Here is a 23336-nt window from a genome sequence, read left to right on the forward strand (position 1 = left end):
GCAGCCTGTTATTAAAACGACAACATAATTTGAGAACTTTTGTATTGTCTCCCGAACCAGTTTTGCTCTGTTTAATCCAACCAAACAGTCATATTTAGGATGTTTTGGAGTCGTTTCCCCTCCGAGTGCGTCAGGTGCAGGCTGTATTCACCACAAACCATCTGCAAAGGCAGTTTAGTGCTGACAGTCATGCACCGGGGCTCAGGCAACCGGGAACTCACTGCCTGCAGAAAATCAAAACAAAGAAATCCAGACAGCAGCATCTGTCTAAGTCTCTGGCTAAGAGTTAAGCAGAGTAGTTTTAGCAGCATTAATCTATTTTACATCTGGGCGGATGTATAATAAAGAAGTACATTTTCAGAATGGATGATCAGACCAGGGCTATATTGTCACTCCCCCTCCGCACCAAGAGCAACACCGTTCTTGTGTTTCAGGCCGTCTTCAAATACATGTTGTCTTCAGATTAGATAATGCCGTTCTTTATCCTGCCACTATCCGGATGCGCTCCGCCCACACTTTGCTCCTTGGGTCTTTCCATTTGGAGGGAGGTCTATTATCTGCAGACCCATCTGTCACAAGGATTTAGATGACGCCGAATGTCATTGTTATGACTTTAATACTTAATACTTCACTGTGCTCTGTGCATATTGTTCGATTCAGAAGTGACATATTTGATATTTCATAAGCTCATAAGCAGCAGATCTGTGTCTCGCTTGATTAATCTTCAAATCTAATCTTCTGTCTGATTTCAAATTGACTGTTATTCCATTTTGAAGATTAGATTTATTCTGAAAAAAAGATTGCATAACACACTCCTCCCTTCACTATAATGATACCAATTAATGAAGTCTCATTTCTTATGACTTTTAAATAATTTCAGGCTTATTTCTGACACCAGGCCACCTATATTTAAGCAGCCTTTCTCGCTCCCTCTTACACACACACACACACACAGACACACACACAAATGTAGGGAGGATGAAGTCTGTCAATCCCAGCTAAAAAAAAAAAAAAAAGCTCTGATGACAGATGACTCTCTCTTTGCCTTTGCTCCACACAACATCTGCAACTTAGAGACTTTGCGGTCATTAAGCCCCTCCAGCTTTGAGGAAGATGCCCTGACAGCGGACATTAACGCAGTGGGAAATGTGGACGAACACGAGAATAAAAGCCTGAAAATGTAATGGATATCTGTGGGTACATGTCGTCATATGCAGGAGTTCATAAACTTCACTTAAATTTATGGGAGGAGCTCCGTGATGCTGAGGCTACTGATGGATTTTTGGGAAGTTCGTAGACTGCGTGAAGAGTGCGGACGTTTGGAATATTCTGATCCGAACAAACCACGGCTCACTGCTGTTCCAGCCTGAAATTTTTAATGATCTGAATATTGGATATACACTTTAGGATCTCTGTGATTTAAGCACATGTGACCTTCAGGACCTTGAAATGCAACTCTGAAATACCAGGAGGGAAATAAACAGATTAAACTCAGACTTAAGGCCTTTTTTTCATCCTTGCAGTGGATTGGCTACAGACTGGGAACACTGATCCGAAAGGTAAGAACAAAATATGTGAAAGGAAAACATTTGGAGCTTACACAACTAGTGCATTTTGATTACTTTATGTTTTAAAAAAATTATAGTTTTGTTGCTTTTTTAGTTATTCTCTATGATGATCATGTGAATACAACAAATGTAAAAACCATAATAAAATCTCTTCACTAAGCTTCCCGTGACTGAAGCTTCTTTTCAAACCGCATTCAGTGGTTTCCCATGTTGTCTAACATCGTCATCTGTCTCTCTAACCCTCTTTCAAAGACTGTTTAGCCTTCTCATCATGGAGCATCCCCCTTCCATGACCTCCTCAATGGTAGATGGAGATGAGGTGGATGTCCAGCGCCCCATCCTGCCACCAAGGATGGTTCCTCAGCCCCAGGCGTGTGCCCCGCTATGTGGGATTCACCACACGGTCCAAACAGCAGCCGAGCACCCCGTGTGGCTGGACAGAACCCAGGCCATGGCCACCACACCTTTATACAACGGCCACCTTTATGTCACGCCATCTCCTCGCTGCAACAAAAGGGGAGACAAATCCAAAGGGAAAGAGAAGAAGGGTGAGAAAAGGTCAGGGGGGAGTAGGCCATGTCAAAAAGACCGAAACCACCAGTGCAAAGGCAAACTCTCAGGATGCCACAGACTGCAGGAAAAAGTCACATCTTTCACTGATGTGCCGATTGCTCGCTGTGGGTCACCCTTTGAGGGCCCCTGCAGGTCACCCCGAGAAATCAGGGATGTCGACGGTCAAGGTCAACGCAAGTCTGGTAACGTTTCTGTGGAGATGCAAGACCGCCAGAGTCTTCCAGAGATAATAATAACCAGCAAGGACGACAACCCCCAGCAACACAACAAGGAGACCGAACATCGTCAGGATCCGTGTGAGGCAAAAGGCCTGCTGCCAGGAGCTGAGTGCCCCAGCACGAGCCCCACTTGCAGCCCTAAGACCAGCCCAAAGCACAAAATCGATGACGACGACGACCGGTACCGGAGGTCCCACAACATCGGCTGGCGGCTGGTTCGCAGGAGGGCACTGTTTCTGAGGAGGCAACGCCTGAACGACTGCGCCCTGGCGGTGGGGATATTCGGTGTTGTGGTGATGGTGATGGAGACGGAGCTCTCCTGGAGCATCTACAGCAAGGTCAGAGAGGAAGGGAGTGTGGGGGTGGGCGGGAACTCTAGCCTGTAAAAGATTTGTAAAAGTGTTATAGAAAACATGCACAGGAAGATCAAGCATGTGGTTATGCACATACATGGATATAAGATTATGACTGTTGATATCTTTTCATAGCCTGAACTTCATAATGAAGGTCATCAGCTGACAGAGATGTCATATTTGTGTGTGTCACCCACAGAGCTCCATCTACTCCCTGGCACTCAAGTCAGTCATCAGTTTTTCTACACTCATCCTGATTGGCCTCATCATAGCATATCACTGGTGTGAGGTGCAGGTAACTTGTTCTTTACATTTGGAAATTTGCCTTTGCAACCAATCAGCAGCCTTTATAGTTCGTGATGCCTAAAATAATAAAACCAAATGGTGATTTTGAGTCTCAGATTATTCATCTTAAGTATTTTTAGAAGTCTGACTCAGAGAAAAGACAGTAAATATAATTTTATAGTTCGTTCTGTGCTGTGATCCACAAACTGTGCACAGTTCTTCACAGAAATCACTTGCACACTAATGCACTCTTCTGATCCCCCTGGCAGCTCTACGTTCATGATATTGGTGCAGAGGATTGGCGGATTGCCATGACAACGGACCGTTTGGCTCTGATAGTCCTGGAGCTGGCAGTGGTGGCCATTCATCCTTATCCAGTGGGTCTGCAGGCCTACTTCCTGCAGGTCAAGACCCGCATGACACTGTCAGAGACAGAGCTGGAGATCGTCCTGGCTCTGCCCATGTTCCTGAGGCTCTACCTGCTCGGTCGGGCAATGATGCTGCACAGCCGCCTCTTCACAGACACGGCCTCACGTAGTATCGGGGCGCTGAACAAGGTGGGAAGTCACCTTTGGGCTCCCCCTGCAGAATCTGGCTTTGGGCTTATCTGGCTTGGATAGTACTGTGATGAGATCATAACGCATATAAATCGAAGAAAGGAGAGAAATTCTAGGCTTTGGAGCAGGATTCGTGGGATTTTAAGTCTATATTTTGGATAATGATTTGGGTCTGGGCTTCCTTTTATAAACATTTCATGCACATCTCTTTATGTCTTATGTCTAGGTGGGCCGAGAGGTCTGTAGAGGTGTGACACTCGAGGTGTGATTATCACAGTTTTGCCCCAATGAACCCCTGTGGTTTCACATGTTGGCTATGTCCCTCTCTAGCTCTCCTTTACTTGTCTGCTTTTCTTTTCCACAGTTGATAACACCCACCTGCCTAATCCCTTCCCTTACTAATGCTATTTAAGAGTGATGAAAACAACCTCTGTCCCCTGCTTCTGCAATACCAAACCTACTATCCATGTGTCAAGCCAGATTGAGAACAAGTTTTCTTATCCCTCATGTCCTCTGTATTATATAATCATAATCTGACAGGTGCTATCCTAAATAGTTTGGTTAAGTAGGCCCCTAATGTCAAATTATGATGTAACGTATCCCGTTTGTGATCTTCAGATACACTTCAACACCCGGTTTGTGGGGAAAACACTGATGACCACCTACCCCGGGACCGTGCTGATGATTTTCAGTGTTTCTCTGTGGATTGTGGCGGCATGGGGCTTACATGTCTGCGAGAGGTATGTCAGGATATTTGTAGACTGGCTCCGGCTCTCTGGGATATCTAACGTTTCATTTTCGCCCAACTTCTGGCAGATAAAGAGTAGTAGTAAAATCTTCCCACTGGCAGCAGCAAATCCAATTTTCTTCTGCTGTTCCTTATCTGTGCAGGATGCATGATATTGACAAGATTAAATATCAGCTAATCTATGATGCTGCTAATTTTGAATATGATAGTGATCTTGAAGACGTGAGGACATTTCGCCTCGCGTACAAGAGGTGTCTGCAGTTCTGAGGTGCAAACCTCTGTAAGACACGCCACCATCATGTGAGCTATTGAGGTCAACTGAGGCAAGATGTGAGTGCGGAGGCAGAAAAGCCTGGGGGAGGGGTCTCAAGACTGCATTGTAGGTGGCTGATAGCTGGTGTCGTTCACAGTGGGCCTCCTTTACTCTTCCCTCAAACCATCTGTCCAAAACGATCAGATCTGCACCCCATTAGACCTCTGCCTCTTTCTACAGACAAAAGCATGAAAGTGCTATTCCCAGTGTCACCATTACCTTTACATGGAGGAAGATCCGGGCTCTTTCAGAGGGACAACCACAAGCTACTCACTGGTTCCGATATGTGGTTGGCAGCTGGATCAAAATTGAAACTTAAGAAGAAGAGTGAACAGAAACATTAACTTCACCTGGGAGGATACCAAGGATGATAAGTTACCATTCCTGGACTCTGCTGTGCTCATGAAGGTGGATGGAAACCTCAACACAGACCATGACCTGCTCTTTGACTGCAACCACCTACATGGGGTGAGCCTGCAACCCCTCTGAGGCAGCGTGGACAAAAAAGGGATATACACACATAATGAAAGCTCTTAAACATGTGGTTATCCTAACCAGGCCTTCGTTAAATTGATGAAGATGGCAAGGAAAAAACCTCAGAAACCAACGCAGGAGAAACAGGATGACAGATGGAACAACATCACTGCCCCAGTGTACTTCAGACCAGGTAATACGCCGGTGTGCATCTCAGCACTCAAACACAAACTGAACAGCGCAGTGTTTGCTGTACAGTGCACTGACGATTCCTGGGACCTCTACCTCTAAAGGAGGCCATCTACTGTGAATAACTATCGCTGATCAAAGGTGGTGGCAGACACCAGGTATCAGCCACCTAAAATACAGTCTTGACATCCCTTCTTGGGCAGTTCAAGCACTACTCACACCTTCCCACATGTGACCGTTAACCTGATACTGCGACGTTTTACACTTTAACCCTGGCCTTTTTTCACACCTTAGCTCATGTGACAACACCCATGATTGGCTCAACCACCATCAGGACAACCACCAACAGGACACCTAGTAGGATTTAAATATCTGGGATTCTCTGTCAGTTATTTAGTGGTGAAATACCCTCCAACATGAGAGTCTAAATGTCTTCATGAACCAAGAAGTCCAGTTGCCTTCTTTTCAAGCACTTAAGAGTACCATAACATGCGGGATTGTGAACCCACGCAGACATAAGCCTTATGAAAAGCAGTATTTTTTTGTAAAATGCAACATAAATTCAGAGGTTCAAAAAATATATATACCAGTATATATTTATATGTAAATCTAGGATAAAAAACAGGGGATTGTGCACAGATATCAGTGTGAGTAGATTGTTTTATTTCTGCAGACACCACAACTACAGGGACCTGAGTAGCAACTACATGGAGGCCCTGTGGATGGTCTCCGTCACCTTCTTGTCTATCGGGTATGGAGATGTGGTCCCCCACACTTACTGTGGACGCAGCATTTGCCTTCTCACAGGGATAATGGTGAGGCAGAGGGTGGATAGTTGTCTCTGTAACGAGCGAGCGCTGACTCTGAATGCAAATCTCAATCTGAACGTTTAAACGTTTGTGACTCCTGCAGGGAGCCGGCTGCACAGTGTTGGTGGTGGCAGTGGTTGCCAGGAAGCTGGAGCTGACCAGGGCGGAGAAACATGTTCACAATTTCATGATGGACTCACACATCTCCAAGAGGGTGAATACTAGTATCTCCTTTTTTTTAAATTGTTATTGATGATTAAACATGTCCAAAAGTAAGAGATATTATTCAAAGGCTTCACTTCTTTCCTGTTTGTAAACCGTACCATGCAGGATTTGATATCAGATACCACATATTGACTTATTTTACTCAAAATCCAGGACTTTTTGAATGCCAGAAAACAAATCTGACTTAAAATCTTCAAAACGACTGGCATCATCTTCCAATAAAATCAGTTTGCTATGATTGGCATTATTTTTTTCCTGTTCTGTATGGATACTAAATGAATAAAGTTTTATTTTCAAAAAGCATTTTGGAAAATGGAGGAATTGGCTCACTCGATTTTTTCTACATTTTCGATTTTAAAAAAATTTCCTCATGGTGCACTGGGATTCGTTCCAGCTTTTGTCAGCGTTTTTCAGCGTTTTTCAGCATGTGCTGTAAATAACAGCACTCTTAAGATTTTGTGCATAAACATACAATAACTCTCCTCGTGATTTTTCTTCTTTTCACCAGATAAAAATTGCTGCAGCGAATGTGCTGAGAGAGACTTGGCTTATCTACAAGCACACTAAGCTGTTAAAAGACCACACCAAAGTCCGCATGCACCAGCGGAAGCTGCTCCTGGCCATCCACCAGTAAGGCACTTAACCCACACATAATAATAATAACCTCTTTATCAATCACTGCCTGAAATGATTGAATGCTGCTCATTTTAAATTCATTTTAAATTATGTGCCATTAAAAAATGAATAGATCTACTTTCCTCCTCCAGCCTTCCTCATTCTCTCTAATATAGTATTAGGTCCATAATTCCATAAATGGTTGGACACAGTTTCAAATCATAGATGTGATTGAAGACTTTAAGCTTTCATACAAGAGGTTTTACAAAAGTATTAAAATCTGTTTAGGAATCACAGTTGTTTTTATGCACCGTTCACCATTTTCAAAGGCTCAAAAAGTAACTGGACAGTTGACTGATAAGAAGCTTTATGACCAGGTGAAGCCTGTTCCCTCGTCATTCAGCGAAAAATAAAGCAAACATAATATCTGAAGTTGCACAGCTGCACAGCTCTGAAACAATTCTTAGGACAGATGAAGCCAAGACGAATCCGAAGCATACAGCGCGATCTGTCTGACAGGCTGGAGGAAGAGTTACAGCATGGGCATGTATGGCTGCCAGTGTAACCGGGTCACTGGTTACACTGATGATGTACAGATGAAGTGTGCAGAGATGTACTCTCTGCTCAGACTCAGCTAAATGCTGCAAAGCTGATCAGACAGTGCCTTGCAGTGCAAATCGATAATGAGCTAGAGGAAGCTCCAAAAGCAATTTTGCAGTTTCTCAAAGCAACGAAATGGGATATTCTTCAATGACCAAGCCAGTCACCTGATCTCTACCCAACAGAACATGCTTTTCAGTTATTGCACGCAAAATCGAAGGCCGAGAGACTCACAAGCGACTTCCACAAGTATTAAAAACAATGTCTTGATGCATGTTCAAACATCCAGGTAAGTAAATCCCACAAGGTTGATTCTGTTCATCTGGACGTAGCGTCGATCAATGGTCATGACAATTTGCATTTTAATGATCAAGGAACCGGCCTCGCAGCCCATTGTTCATTCAGTGGGCTGGTTTTGATCATTGTGCAAATGTACTGTTTATAAGATGAGACTGAAGAAGTCACTTGGATGAGTGACGAAAGGCTTTTCCCACTGAAAACGCTACGTCCAGATGAACAGAATCAACAATGTTTGAGAAGTATGGAAGGTATTAAAAACAATGTTTTTACTTAAAACTTATAGTTGACCAATAATTCTTGGACTGAAAATGGGCGACTGTGTACAAAATAGTTTGATTTTAAGCTAAAAATCTGCACTTCAGTCACACTTTATTTGGTTTTAAATCCACTGTGGTGATGTACAGAGGCAAAACTATACAAACTGTGTCATTATCAAAAAATCTCGGCCCTAACTGTAAAACAGATTTAGGATTTCTAATGAACCGCCCAGTTTGAATCGAGTCCTTTAAAGTCACGTCTTCTCCTACATAGTCATCTGAAGCAAATGACAAATTTAAGGTATGAATTCAATGAAAGGTCATTTAAATTAGATGCCCAGCCCGTGTAAAAAATGGAAACAACCAAAATGAAGTGAAAACCAAGGAGTGGTGCCATTTGTGTCCATATACATTGTCTCTGAAAGGCAAAAGTTCAGCTTTGTCACTTGGGGATTTTCCGCCACACCTTATAAGAAGATATTTCTTCTAAATAAAAGCCACTTGATTACTACTATATCACTCTTGTCTACTGCTGCAATTACAGTACATTTTAGCCTGCAATTGTTCCTTCAAGCCACAAGTTATGCTGACTTTTATATCAACCATTCCTTGCTAAATTTGGAAGATTTTCATTTGGTGCCGTTGCATAATCCAGAGAGATGCCTTTAAATTGTTTTATGGGAGCTACTCTCTACCAAAGTCCTCATAAAATCTGTTGACGTCGTGTCGCGTTTATGGCTTGTTTCTCCGGTCATGTGTCTGACTGGCCCTTTAAATTACTGCTCGTCTTAAAATGAAAAAGTAGCAATGTCATAAAACCAAGCAATTTTATCTCCAGGCTGCGGCAAGTGAAGATGGAGAAGAGAATTCTTGCTGACCAGGGGAACACACTTGTGGACCTTAACAAGGTATGAGAGGAAGTGCAGGCAACACATGTGTCCTGCTAACACCCCAAAAAAGAAATAAGAGAATCTAATTGCTGATGCAATTTTCTTTTCTTTCCCCTAACTGCGCACCGATTTATACGAAGATGCAGAACCTGATGTATGACGTGCTGTCGGAGGTGCAGGGCTGCAGGGGGGATCTGGACACACACATCCACACTCTGGAGAAGAGTGTGGAGGAGCTGAGGGAGGGCTTCAGGAGCCTGATGCCGCTCCTCTCCAGCACACTGTCCACACAGAATTCCTCCATCCGCCACCTGCTCAGGGAGAGGGAGGGGAAGACTGAGATTGCAAGCGTGAGCAGAGAAGACAGGTAGAGGGATGGCAGACGAAGGCTTCTAAGGACGCTTGAGAAGAAGTTATCTGCCTTTACTGCAGCTTAAACAGACTTGAAGAGAAAGGGAAAAGAGATGTATAATTGTATTAAAATATATTTTCTGTAGCAGAAATAACTTTAAAATGTAGAAGTTAGTACTGTGGCAGCAATAAAAAATGAAAATTAAACCATCTTTGCCCAATAAGCTTAATTTGAATTTATTGCAGGAAGATTTTACTTATCAGATGTGGACTTCTGAAATATTTCACCTTCTTAGGTTGTCCATGATCAAAATAACCAGGAGATACTTTTAGCTCCGCAAATGCATAAACTAAGCCAGCTTTTATTCTGTAAATGCTGCATCTTTCTGATTGTGTAATAAAATGTGTATAAAGTCCAGCAGTTTGCTATTGTAATAAAAATCCAACCGTAACCTGAACTACTTTATCATAAAGGTGACAACACAACCTTTATTTTCCAGCTTAAAATAACAAAACAACAACGACACACAAACCATTCCTTTAGCCAAAACAACATTTTATTTAGAGAGACAGGGTTGGAGGGTGGAGTTACAGCAACAAACCATCTGTCAACATTAACAGAGGAAATCCATCTGCTGTCCCGTTAAGCCTCCAGATCTCGTTTCCGATCGGGCCGCAGGGTCCGCCGCCGCTGCCGTCTCGAAGGCGCTGATATCAACCGGTCCATCCCCTCCTCTCCCCTTCAGCTCCGGGGAGGACAGCTAGTGCTGCTTCCTCCTGAATGAGCACCCTGCCAACGGAGACAATGACAGTCAGGCTACAGGATTAATGCAGAGCATAGCATGCTGCCATTGTGCTGCACAGCACCAATACAAGAGTCATTGCTTTCAGTCATGTGACTGATTAGGTCAGCTTTAATTTTCCCCCATTCCCTGTACACTAATTCAACAAGCCACCCTAAAATCTGCACTCTCACTAGCTTTAGGGCGGTAAATAATCTGTTCTCAGCCTTCGAAAGGGGGGAGCCAGTAGTCTAGCTCAACCCTTCTGCAAACTGAGGTTGATCTGGCACCGGAATGAGACTGCAAGACCACAACAGAGGAAGTCCAGTCACTTAGCAGTGCGGCCAAAACGTCATAATGATTTAGAAACAACACACAAAATTGTATCGGCATTTCCAGATGAATGACACCCACCTCTGTCAGTAAGAAACAAGACAACAGCATTATTTTTCATAAAGAGCAAAATCAGCTCCTGGATGTTGATGTCCTGCACTTTCTGAATGCTATTTGATGACATCTATAGTTCTGTAGCCTATCTGCTATTCCAGGCTTTAAATGTCTGAAATTATTCCAGTCGTAACTATATTCCAGTTTGGAATAACACATAGCAGCATCACTTTGATAACGAATTTGGTATTACCAGTAAAACAGAGTCTGGATGTGTGACTAACCTCAGTCACTAAAAGCGTATTAAAGTTCTGGCACAGGGGAAAAATGGGTGACAGGACGAACACGCCAGCCTGAGGCTCGCGTTTCCTGTAATTCGTCTAGTGGCATGCCCACTAAAAGTGCAAAAATCATCCCCATTCTAGATATTTCTGCCTCTACCACAAACCCCCCAAAATAGATTTAAAAAAAAAAGCATGATACAGTCTGTGTTTATATCAGCAGGCCACTGAATGCCATCGGAGGACACCCTTGCTGTAGATGAATACTGACCCTCTGTGAGACGTGCTTTGCCTCCGGTGGGCTGACACAGGACTGTAGAGCAGCCCACACACAGCACGACTGTCTGAGCATGGCTGAACACCGTCGTGATCTTGTAGCATCCTGCAAAACAATCACAATGGTCGATAATCCAAAACTCAAACCCCCGCAAACGCTCACAGGTAAAACTCAAACCCCAGGTGACCTGTGTGTGTGTACAGAAAGCGTACCTGGACATTTTACATCCATGAAGTAAGAGTTGGGACTCTGAACAAGACGCTTCTTCTTGTGCCTCCTCTTCTCCTCCTCAGGGGACGGGTGCAACAAGTCTTTTGCGAGCTACAAGATTTAAGAAAATGAGGAAATAAAAGAGGGTAAGCGTTATTCAACTCATAGAGAGCAATTAGAGAAAATTAAATAAAAATACCAAGCTATCAAATTCAAAAGAAAGGGCGCTTTATCAGGGACATTTAGCTTTATTATTTAGCTTAAAAACGCTTCAGTTGCCATGTTTTGCTCGTGCTACGTGCACGTTCAGGCTCCACGATCGGCCTACATTTCTTGGATTAGGTAACCCAACGTGCGCATTTACATCGATCACGAATTGTTCCCCAAATAGTCAAACATCCTCGGTAAAATACGTCGATGGCCACTCTAAAAGACACCAAGCAAAGCGAAAATATAGCTCTGAATATTGGGTTTTCGAGGCTGTATCATCGGTCGTTAAACTGGCTCCATGTTTGCGGTGTGTGCGCAGCCATCTTGTATCACAATGCGCTCGCAAATGCGCCCAAATGGGAACATTTAGTCCCGCCAAACTCAGTCCAAAACCCGGCTATATGTCTCAAACCGGCACCGATCGAATCGCCGGTCTCTCATGTACACGTTGAGCCGTGCGGTGACTCCCTGAAGGCCCGTTAACTTATAAAAATGTCATTTCGATACTGCCTGTCTATACTCACTGGCATGTTGGCGAGGAAATAGCCGCTGCCGAAAAGGAGGCATTACCGGAAGCAAGAGGTTCATATTGGTAGCTCCTTTGAGCATCAGCCGGACGTGACGAATTTATCAGGATATGGCAGCCATTTTGGAGAGGTCGAAAACCCGCCTTGTTTAGTCTTTTTATTTATTTAAGATAAATTTTCTTTAACTTTTTAAGGCAAACGCATATAATATGTAATAATAAATATAATAATAGCAATAATAATAATAAACACTATTGATCATATGTAAAAAAAATATTTAGCTTTTAACATAGTGTACAATTTTGTTATGGATATTCCCAAATCAAATCAAATATAGTATAGATTTTCCAGGTAGTAGACTGATTGAGTGTAAATTACGATAATTAAACCTTTGTCAGTTTATGTTTTAATTTTCCTCGACAGCCCCCTGGTGGCACCTCGGGGAATGACACCACTGATGTGCTCTGCCTTCAGCATCAGAAGAGGCATAAATGTGAAGAACCATCCAAGGCAACGGTTGTCAAACTGTGGGATGCAGACACCAGAAAAATGAAAGCAAACTAATATGACTATAAATTTAAGATGATGGGGGAAATAAAGAATATAGGAACACCTGGAGCAGATGTGGAAGGTAAAGTACAAAAAAGCATTAAGAGCTGTAACTCCAAAATTGGAACTTTTACATTTATTTATTTATTTATTTTTAGGAAAAATAATGAATAGTTTGATGATGGGACCGGAATGGAATATTAATTAATTAAAAGCCCAGCACTACAGGATAGTGGATTACACAGTTTGATTCCAGGAGATACAAATCATATAAATCCCTCTAACCATATTCTGAAGCCATAATGGTTCAGATCCTGGAGAAAAAAACATCAAAATCCAGGAGACAAACAGTCTGTAGCAGAACATCTGTATTACTCAAAGACACTAGCATTTCCCAATGTCCACCTATCCATAACCAATTTAGAACCACCAATAAACCTAATGTGCATGTCACCTGAGTGATGGCTGGTAACTGTAAGGTGACTTAACTAAAACAATTAATCTACGCAGTTCTGATTGGCTGCCCTGTTCACTCATATTATTCTCTTTAATTAATTCTGACAAATAATTAAACAGCTGAAATTATTATTATACAATTATACACATATTTGTGTTGCTATAAGACAAAGTGAAGGCCCGTTCTGTCAGCCTCTCTACTCTCCCAGTCCCTCCTCTTCAGAGTTATTTTTTTTCATTGGATCTGAGGCAGCCATCATTTCCTTTATCTTCACGTAAAGCTCATTTTCTGGTGGGAAAATGTTTCTCTGTGAGAGAGAGAGAGAGAGAGAGAGAGAGAGAGAGAGAGATCAGAAATTATAGCAAATAAATTATGTTCACATTAATCAGCACTTATTTTTAGGTAAAATGGAATGAAATGGGAACAACTAATGAAAGACTCAGTCTTTCATTAGTTGATAAAAAAAATAATTAAAAGCTAGGATGCAATAAAGCAAAACAGACTTTAATAAATGCTGAAACATAATATAATATAAATAATGTGATGACAGCGGCTGTGAACGATTTTAAAGTCATTTTTTTGTCTAAATTCAGTTCATGGGAATTGTGCACAGACGCCCACACACAGAGGTGGAGGATCTTGGAGCCATATCAATAAAATTGAAATGTGAAAGCCTTTTTGCTTTGCTTTGTTTTTTAGTTTAACATTTAGTAATAATGTCAAAAAATAAGTCCAATTTTTTGTGGCGATCAGAGAGGAGGTGCTATTTTTGGCATTCTGAGCATGAAGCGAGCGAGTCAGAGGTGACATTCACCTTCAAATGCCAACTTTATTCCTGACATTTAAAGTTTATTCACAAAACACAAAGAAAAACGTCATCTTCTGATTTATTTGCAAAATTCAACTTTTATGTTAAAATGTCACGTTTAGTCTCAAAAATTCCAAAAAGCAAAAGAAAAGAAAAAAAAACAACTTCTTTTTTAAAACTTCATGTGGCTCTAATACGTTTCGTACAGTGTCAACTTGAGTGCCCTGTGAGTGCTACGTACCTGCAGACAGAGACGCAGCAGACCTCCACCCTCGCCCTGCGCTTGAAGTGACGCCAAAAAGTGAGGCAGCGACTTCTCTGTGATTCTGTTTCCTACACAAACACACACCAAAAGACTTTATTTCAGTCCTGATAATGCATGTCCACACTTGCAAGAAGTCAAAGACAAGTCCTGCCATCAAATCTAACAGTAGTTGTTTTTATCTCTTTTGATTATTTTAAATGTACAGCACTTTGGTCAACAGTTGTAGTTTTAAATGTGCTATATAAATACATTTGACTTTGATTTTGTGCTTTGACTTTCCTGAGAAGCACAGATAAATGCACCACAGCTGCTGACCTGCCAGGTCGAGGGAAACAAGAGTCGTGTTTCCGGACATGAAGACCTGTCCGTCCCTGGGATCCACCGACGGGTGCAGCAGGGGATTTGCTGGATCCACCAACTCTGCCTGCTCACGGAGAACCGTCAGATCAGCGCCATCATTGAGAATTATATTTTTGCTTCACAAAATGTTGCATCAAACAAACCTTATTCAGGCAAGTATTTGATGTATCCTGCAGGGGGGAAAAAAAGAAAAAAAACAAAGTGAAACCAGTGAAATTTTATACTGTGTTGTGCATCCACATGATGCTCAGCAAACAGAAAACGTTACCTCTTCTGCATGTTGCTTCTCTTTGCCCTCTGCCTTTCCACCTCTAGCCTGAGACGCTCTTGTATCAGTGGCTAGAAAAGATGTCAGGGATAAACGATAAACACAGCTGTCATCTCTCAGAGAACAGAACAAGTGTTTCAGGTGCGACAGGAGCGATTACTTTTCTTGTTTGGCTTTTGGTTGTCTTTGTTGGCGTCCGGTTTCCCGTCTTTTCTGGTTGCTTCCTGTAATAAGAATCAATAGTACAAGATTTGCAGCACACACTAGTTTAAGAATTTGCTAAAAGTCAGTTTTCACATGAAACCTTTTTTTTAGGAGTGCCTGTGGTCTCTCCTTTGTTGCCACCCAGTGAGGTGGTGCTGCCAGCTAATGTTTGGAGAGGCTCATCCTTCACTAAAGCCTGAAAAAAACAGATCAAAAATAAACCTGAAAGCGGTTTAACTACATGTACTGTGAAAGCAGTGCTATTCAGAGCACTTAGTTATTAAAGTCAGTTCAGTGAATGACACTGCCACTCTTACAGCTTGCACTCTTTTCAGAAGCAGCTTCCTCCTCTCCACTATTTCATCATGAGTTAAGGCAAACTCACGAAGTACCTGAAAAGGGGAGTAGCAAGCACTGGAGGCTTATTAAATTACATTACATAATGCAATAAGATGAATATGATTTAAGACATTTTAACTGCTAATTTAAATGCATTATCTGTCAGTTAAACTCTGTGATGTAAATTGATACCGCAGCCAGCTGAGCAGCTCCTGCATCTCCAACCTGATTGTTGCACAGAGAGAGAAAGAGCAAAGTACGATTCAGCCGCAGGCCCTGAGGCAAAACAGGACGGCGACAGAGACATCAGCTCAGCGGTCACACAGGGGACATACACCAGGGAATATGCCGTCAGTTCTGGGTTATACCTGAGCAATAAGTGCAGCACCTGCATCACATATACGGTTGAACGCCAGGTTGAGTGACAGGAGGTTTTTGTTGGCAGACCTGGCTGTCGAAAGCGCTGAACCAATCAGGCGAGCGCCTTCAACTCCTATCCGGTTATTTCTCAGAGACAAGTGAGTGAGGCTGGATCAAAGAAACACATGACATTAACTGCTCTTGTGTGCAGAATGGTGTGTAAATACAGGAAGAGGGTTTTCCAACATTGCGGTCGCTATTTATTAATTTGTTGTTTAAAAATTATAATATGTTGAAAGTTTCATTTTTGCAGATGTTTTTTGTTAGCTACTTTGCTTTATTTTGGCTTATTTTCTTACTCACTTGTCAAAATTGCTTTAAAAAGATTTTTCTTTATTTTATTTTTTGGGGGGACTTTGTTGTCAGGTACAGTGAAAAAATGAGGACTCTATGCAGTTCTGTGAAAAAATAACGACACGCCACAATTCACTAGCTTATAGAAACACCATAAACGGCAACTCCAGAATATTTTGGTACACAGAGGACTTCATGGTCTACTCAATGACTGCAAGATGCCCATGTCCTGTGGCTGCAAAATAAGCCCAAATCATCACCTCTCCACCACCATGCCTGGTTTCTGCCGAAACCGCTGTGCATTACGTTCATGACTTTAAACTAGAGAGTGACACCAGTGCTTATGGTGCAGGTACAGTAAATTAGAGTGAGGTTGACAGAAGTGTTCATCATCCAGTATGCTGTTTTTCAAAGAAATTCAAGAAACCCCAAATGATTTAGAGCACAACTGAGAAAGAAACCTTAGCGTTACTTTTGAGTATGCAACACTCTGAGGTGTACTTTGGTTCCAGCACCACCTCCGCTGATGATCACAATGACCACAATCCCCTGCTTATATCTCAAATGCTCAGTAACAATGATGCAGCTCCTTATTGCTGCAAGATTTCAACACTGAGTACACCATCTGAAGGAGACTGATAACACTATGGCAGATGTCTTATCTCATATAAATCAGGCATTTCTTGTGGAGGAGAGTGATATAAGGTGGAGTCAATATAACCCAGCTCATAATTTTATATCACTTGTATTGTTTTCTCTCCTCTCTGCTGTTCAGTTTTTTTCTCTCTGTGTTTTCAATTATTGGAAGGTTAGAAGCGCCGACTTTAAATTATGACCTGATAAAGGGATTTCTAATTCTCGTGATGGATAAAGCGAGGTTTTGTGAAACATTTGAAGCAGTTTTTGTCAGAACTGTCAAAAACAATGTGACACCCATCTCCACAGTGACACCTACTGGCGGCTTTTGCTATTGTCACATCTTAATGCTATTCTGTTGCACTATTGTAAACAAAGCTCTATACTTTGGGTCAGTGTTTCAAAACATTTCCACTTCATAAGCTTGAAACAATCTCAAAACTTTTGTATTGAGCATCCCAACCAGTCTAAGCTGTGTGTTTTTGTGGAGAGTAGTGCTGTATGAACAAGTGTTTTCCACTCTGTAATAGATAAATCTGTTTGGACTGTGGTAATGTGGCTAGGATTGTTGCATAGCAAGAAAGTCCTGGGTTAGAATCCACCATCTGGCCAGGCCTTTCTGTGTGGATTTTGCATGTTCTCCCTATGTGTAGGTTCTCTCTGGGTACTCCAACTTCGTCCCAGGGTTAGGTTAGCAGTGTGAATGGTTGTCTGTCTCTCTGTGTTACCCTGCGACAGACTACCCTTACTTGGGAGCAGGGGAGTCACATTTGTGTTTCACACTTTGGTGTTCTGTCCAAAAGACTTTGTTCCAGAAGTCTCATGGCTTGTTCAGACATAACTTTGCAAACCTAAGCTGTGCTGCCATGTTGTTGCTGTCATGAACGTTAACATTTAACATGCTAACTGAGGCCTGTAGAGGTTGAGATGTAGCTTTTGCGCTTCTGCATTTTCTCCATGCACTGCACGACCTGAACTTGGGATGAATCACGGTGCATCAGTGGCGTTTTGATTATGAACCTGATTTTTAACAAATGGCTACTACAAACATGTTTACATGTGTGACTGTTACGCTACTTACACGCTGTCCTCAGAAAGAAGAAGGTGGTAGCCCTGCTGTGGAAGAACATTGCCTTCCAGTGCCACAACCCTAAGTGAACACAAATCAGAGGGGCTGTTTCAGTAACTCTCAGTGCTAAAGCGAAATTTGTCTGCTATTCTACATAATTTCCTGGCATGAAGTCAAAACACATTTGGACCTGTTGTGATGTGGTGCAAAATGCTTGGGGGACAGTGGGTATCTGCTCACCTGAGGCTGGAGCACAGCGGTATTGTGTTCATGAGGGCGACTACCATGCGATCTGTCAGTCCCGCCTGCCAAAACCTGCACAACCGTGGACAAGATTACACCAACAAACAAGAACAAAACAGTGACAGCTGTAACCTCGTTCGCTGTAACAGGAGTGTGCCTCCCTGCAGCACCTCATTACTCACCCAAGGCTCTGTAGCTGGTTCATGGAGGGGAGCATCTTTTCTAGCACTCGGAAAATCTGCTCATTCACCCTCCATCCTGTTCATGACATATCCAGTCATTTTCTCACCACATGCTTCAAACAATAATATGAGCTCACTTCTCAATTAACAAGATCCAATGATGTCTTTCAAACTCTGACATTACACACAACATAGAATGATATGACTGCAGGTAACCAGTGATAACTACAGACTCAGAAACTCAAATTCTTTAAATGTTGAATTAATGCCAAGTAAAGTTATAAACCCTCGCCTTCTTTTCCTCTCACCAGAAACCTTCATGCTCCTGGCTCTGTCTTTACTCTCCAGCTCCAGTGTTAGGCAGGGCTTTGAGCAGAAAAAAGCATCACTCGTCTGTAACTGGTAATCTTTAGGAGGAAAATTATTATTAGTAAGAGAGTCTGAGATCATATAAATTATATTTACTGTTTATACTGTAGGAATGAGCATCAAGGAGTAATTCAAAATAATGCTGACCACAATAATACTGCAACAGTTGGTAAAATAATTTACAATATCTGTGTGACTGAAATCTAAGAAATACAGACGACCTGGTGACTCTGTAACAACAAATTCCAGTGAAGCATTCATGGTCATGCTTACTTCCATGTCTCTTTGTGTTTGTAGATGTGTAATGTTTAACCTCCTGAGACCCTGCACCTTTTGTCCTGCTCAACCTGCTCCATCTCATGCATGCCAAACAAGATCTTGGGTCTCAAGAGGTTTTATTATTTTGTGCAGAAACATTCCAAATGTTTAGATTACTGATGCCAATACATTCTCATTAATTGACACATTTTTATCATCAATATGGGCTTTAAGTCTCTGCCTCTCCAGTAGTATATTTTTCTACGCTAGGTCTGTTAGCCATAATTCACCTGAAAACGCTAAATGTTGGTAATGTGTGGAAAACACATTCAAATCAAAGCATATAGTATTCAAAAACATGAACACATTCCCATGATCCTTCTTGCTCTAATGTCACAATTATCACAGATTTTTTTTGTTGTTGTTTTATTTTCTGTTTCTCTGTCAGTGTGATACTACTCAAAGCAGAACCATCTCTTGTTTACTGGTGACACCTTCAGTTTGACTGGCGGAGGAGGCTGGGAACTTGGCAATAACAGCTGGGATATCCTTCACGTTCAGTAGAGCACACAGCGCAGGGAAGTCAGTCTCTGCATTTCCTGTGCACTGATATTCATCTGTAGGGCAATGGGGATAAGTGCAAATCTCAGCTATCACCACAACCACACTAAGTAGAAGAGCTTCATATTTATGCTTACCGAAGGTCTGAACAGGAAGAGTTTCATTTGGAGTCGGTCCTGTAAACAGAAAGGCCTAGAGTCTTGACATAGCAACTCACAAAGCAAACATCAAAAACTTTCACTTTGATTGCATGAAAAGTTTTCACTGTCAATCATATCTCTATATAATGTGTGGTGTTAGATTACCTCAAACAGCTATACTGCAATCAGTGCTATTTGAGAGACTGCAGACAGGAAAACTTATTTTACTAAAACCTCATGATGAACAAACATGTTATTGTGTACTTGTTATGATTGCTTTGATTATGTGCTGCAGCTGTTTCAAAATAAACCTAAAATGAGATCACATAACTTGAAGTCTTACTTTATTTATTTTAAGAACTTTTATTTAATCATGTGCTCCATTTTTCAGGGGAAAAAATAATCCTGTATTTACTAATTTGCTTTTTTCAAAAAAGGTTTGCCATAATGAAAATAAGCTGACATGAGAAAGTAGTATATAAAGTACAGTTTTGGTCAGACGTTCACATACGCTAATCATGGGCATGAATGTCATGTTAACTTTGGACCTTTTAATAATTTCTTTGAACTTTTCTTTTTCCAGGGTGAAATCATTGTACACCACACATCTTTAATAGCTTTTCAAAAACAAGCACCGGCTCCACAAGTTTGAATTCATTTTGGATTATCTCTAATCAACACAGGGTCAAAATATATACATACACTCCCTTAAATCTTTTCATAAGTGGTGCTGAAGGGTCTACAATGTCTTTTAAATTTGAATACAACCAAGGCGTATTAACTTCTCGTTAGTGATCATGAATAATTACAACTGATCGTTTCTCTTTGCCAGCATAAAAAGGACTCGTTTGACAGCACTCATTAGATTGACTAATGCTCAGAACAATGCGAATAGCTCTATGGAACTCAGTGAAGATCTAAGAAAGAGAACTGATGATTTTCACAAGGTGGGAAGATCTCTTGGGGCCATTTCTATACAGCTGCAGATTCCAACACAGTTTTATTTAAGTAAAAATGTGATGTGTCACCACTTTGCCAAGAATGTTCAGGAATAACCCACAAACCACCTAGGTTCAAGTCTGCCATGAACTGGAAAATGCTGGAACACCAGTGTCACTGTACACATGGAAGCCAGTTTCACATTGCAATCCATTGAGAGGATGCCAACGAAGAAACAAGCCCCTACTATAAAAGCTGGGTCTGTGGCAGTAAATCAACCAAATTAAATGAACTGTACCACATATCCCAAGAAAAGTGGTTAAATATCCAGCCAGAATTATTCCAGAAGCTTGTAGATGGCTTAAAAAACAGTATCTGGAGTATAAACTTGCTAAGAGACATTTAACCACATATTAGGCGGAGGTGCATTTTAGTGAACCTGTAGGTAAATTCTTGACTCTATGTGGACAAGAGAAAATCCTAAATAAGTTCTATCTTGTGCAACTTGTTTTGTTAAAGTCATTAAAGATGTATGTTGTACAATCATTCCACCCTGGAAAAATAATAGTTCAAATAAATAATTATTCGAAGCCCTAACTTGCCATGAGATTCAAGCGCATGATATACAAACCTCTGACCCCAACCGTAATTTGAATGAGTATATAAAACAGGTATTTTCAAATAACGTTACATTCGAAATAAAAGTTAAATTCTAAGTTGTACAAATGCTTAAAGTAACAACATATTTTTTCAGATAATGTGGCAAAAAATTAAATTACAGCTACGGTTAAGTAGCAGTCCAAGTAAAAAGGCGCTGCCATTCTTCGATTAAAAAAAACAAACAGGCTAACCTGCGCTTTTCCAGGCCTCGTCTTCAGCGCTGGTTTTATCTTTCGGGTCTTTCTTTCTAGACATGGTTGCGCCTGAAACCACAATTACAGTCACACAGCTAAAAGCGTTAAAGACGATATCGTTTCAGAGAGTTTAATAACGCCGTTGTGAACCAGTTAGGGCGTTTTGGGCGTTACTATGGATACTAAAGTTGTATCGCGAGATTTAAGTTCTTGGTTCTTCAACCTTTAGCTCTCAGTGTACTGGAAAAGTATAATTCATAAATATTTGAGTGAAAATATTATAGTATGTATGACCCTAAAGTCGATAAGAGCGATAACGAAAACGTTGTTTAACTCGCCTATTGTCAACTACTGTACTATCGCGAGAGCTGAGAGAAGGACTCGTTTACTTCTTGACAAGTCTGTCGTACTTGATACATGAGTTTGTGAGTTTTTGAGGTCCAGAAAACATACTTAAATTACATAAATAACCTCTCTCACATCTGTAATTTTTTCTCTTTAAAGTGGATCAGGAGTGCTGAGAGAGCCTTATATTAACCCACCACAAGGAATACTTTTTCTTAAATACCGGTATATAGGTAAATCTTCACCATGTCCTAGCACTATAGTTTTACATATTTGGTTAAATTTCCATAAATTTTCAAGCGCCTTACAGGATTATATCTACATTTTTACTCACTGACCTCACCGTATTCACTATTTTCTATTTAATTTAGCTACTTTTGGATAATTTCGAGCTTATTAGGCCTTTTGGTTTTATTCAAGCCATTTTGGTAGGGTTTGTATTTAATGTTTTAGCTGAAAAATAGTATCTATATTGGGTATTTATAATTCTTTTCGTAAACGTGTGTTTGTGAAGTATATGAGGGGTTTTCAAAGGAGACCACCATGAAGTATATTCACAATAATGTAGTGCTTTTATTAAAAAAAACAAACAAAAAAAACCAAAAACAAATATAAAACAAAAAGTAAAAACCAACAGCATTTTTCATGACTTAAGAATCATAATTACAAACTTTAAACGAGTGGAAGAAGTTTTTTTTCTTTTTTTTTTGACAAACTGTACACATCACAAAATGTCCGCCAGTCTGCCATTTACAATGCTTGCATCTTATTTTGTGATTGTCTAAAAATAACTAAACAAATCGCACAAAAAACACACAAATACAAGTACAAGCATCATACAATGACTGCTATCACAAAACGGAACCATTTTCCTATTTGAAAGAAAAAAACAAAGCAAAAAAACCCAAAATAACATAATATTGGGCCGACAGCTTTTTTTAAATTTATTTTTTAAAACTTTTTCTTTCTGTCACCGTTTAAAAATATCTTAACATTTTTATGTTGGTTTGTTTTTTTAGTGTTCAACACTTTGCAGCAAAAAACAAGGAGCGCAGTTCTCCTTCAAAAGTAATATTAACAATGTTCAGCGGCAAAGAGGTCGCTGGCAAGTCACTGTCATGTCCCAATGCCTTCTGTGTCCGTTTGACATTCTTCTCGCTCATGCAGTACATAGGTGAATTTCATTTATAGGCAACGAAACTTCAGCTTACTTTTTTTAATGTCGTCAGGACAGTTGGTGGTGAGATTTCTTGGACATTAAAAAGAAAAAACAATACAAAAACAAAAATCTTTTTCCTCCGAGCTTAAGTGTCTTCAGTATAGTCATACAAACGGAAGAAATTATAATATTATTATTATAATAATCATAATACATTTAGGGCTGAGTCCTGTACAGTACAATAATAAACAAAATCCATTTTCAAGATATTGCTTTTGGAGACACTCCTCAATGTAAAGTGTGTATATTTACATAACTTGGCACTGTACAACTTCCTGATCCCTCTCCTCTCTCTGTCAGTGTCTCATTCTCATCACATCTCTGTCAGTTTAACGCACCGGGACATTGCAGGCTGTCCCTTTTAAACAGAGGCATTTGGGGGAAGAAAACAAAAAAGGAATCTCATCAAATATCACAATTTCTTTCGAAAACATTCTCCATGGCAACCAGGAAACATAGTTTAAAGACAAAAAAAAAAAAAAAAAAAACCCTCCCCAGTTCCCAATATACAGTATACACCTCCCCCCAGTCTCACAGAATATAAGAAAATATGACCAT

At 40.9% G+C, this 23336-nt stretch overlaps 3 protein-coding genes across 6 annotated transcripts; 1 reads left to right on the forward strand and 2 right to left on the reverse strand.

Moving 5' to 3' along the window:
• The first annotated feature begins 1067 nt into the window (after positions 1 to 1067).
• LOC102213405 (small conductance calcium-activated potassium channel protein 1-like) lies at positions 1068 to 9783 on the forward strand. Of its 3 annotated transcripts, none has more exons than XM_005740670.1 (11): positions 1068 to 1559; positions 1821 to 2697; positions 2912 to 3007; positions 3267 to 3554; positions 3781 to 3816; positions 4173 to 4294; positions 5952 to 6093; positions 6191 to 6301; positions 6821 to 6942; positions 8923 to 8992; positions 9115 to 9783. In XM_005740670.1, exons 2-11 carry the CDS (start codon positions 1840 to 1842, stop codon positions 9343 to 9345), a joined length of 2076 nt encoding a protein of 691 aa, XP_005740727.1. In that variant the 5' UTR covers positions 1068 to 1559; positions 1821 to 1839; the 3' UTR covers positions 9346 to 9783. The 3 variants fall into 3 exon arrangements, with proteins under 3 accessions (XP_005740727.1, XP_005740728.1, XP_005740729.1); XM_005740671.1 differs by having other exon boundaries at positions 9121 to 9783; XM_005740672.1 differs by lacking the exon at positions 3781 to 3816.
• Positions 9784 to 9860: 77 nt separating this feature from the next.
• rps27.1 (ribosomal protein S27, isoform 1) lies at positions 9861 to 12080 on the reverse strand. Its single transcript, XM_005740673.1, has 4 exons — positions 11997 to 12080; positions 11265 to 11373; positions 11047 to 11157; positions 9861 to 10115 (listed from the first exon to the last, which is right to left on the reverse strand). Exons 1-4 carry the CDS (start codon positions 12000 to 12002, stop codon positions 10087 to 10089), a joined length of 255 nt encoding a protein of 84 aa, XP_005740730.1. The 5' UTR covers positions 12003 to 12080; the 3' UTR covers positions 9861 to 10086.
• Positions 12081 to 13076: 996 nt separating this feature from the next.
• On the reverse strand, positions 13077 to 21513 carry lrrc71 (leucine rich repeat containing 71). 2 transcript variants are annotated; one of them, XM_013912803.1, is made up of 17 exons: positions 21212 to 21513; positions 19419 to 19457; positions 19206 to 19337; positions 18402 to 18500; positions 18094 to 18169; positions 17909 to 17983; positions 17681 to 17749; positions 15618 to 15777; positions 15442 to 15525; positions 15228 to 15302; positions 15011 to 15106; positions 14867 to 14930; positions 14707 to 14777; positions 14582 to 14608; positions 14394 to 14502; positions 14055 to 14146; positions 13077 to 13312 (listed from the first exon to the last, which is right to left on the reverse strand). In XM_013912803.1, the coding sequence occupies exons 1-17, from the start codon at positions 21273 to 21275 to the stop codon at positions 13202 to 13204; spliced, it is 1443 nt and encodes a 480-aa protein (XP_013768257.1). In that variant the 5' UTR covers positions 21276 to 21513; the 3' UTR covers positions 13077 to 13201. The 2 variants fall into 2 exon arrangements, with proteins under 2 accessions (XP_013768257.1, XP_005740731.1); XM_005740674.2 differs by having other exon boundaries at positions 19215 to 19337; positions 21212 to 21512.
• Between the last annotated feature and the right edge of the window lie 1823 nt (positions 21514 to 23336).

Source organism: Pundamilia nyererei, unplaced genomic scaffold, assembly GCF_000239375.1.
Source record: "Pundamilia nyererei isolate P.nyererei 1_Seehausen unplaced genomic scaffold, PunNye1.0 scaffold00102, whole genome shotgun sequence".
In the NCBI taxonomy this organism is placed as follows: domain Eukaryota; kingdom Metazoa; phylum Chordata; class Actinopteri; order Cichliformes; family Cichlidae; genus Pundamilia; species Pundamilia nyererei.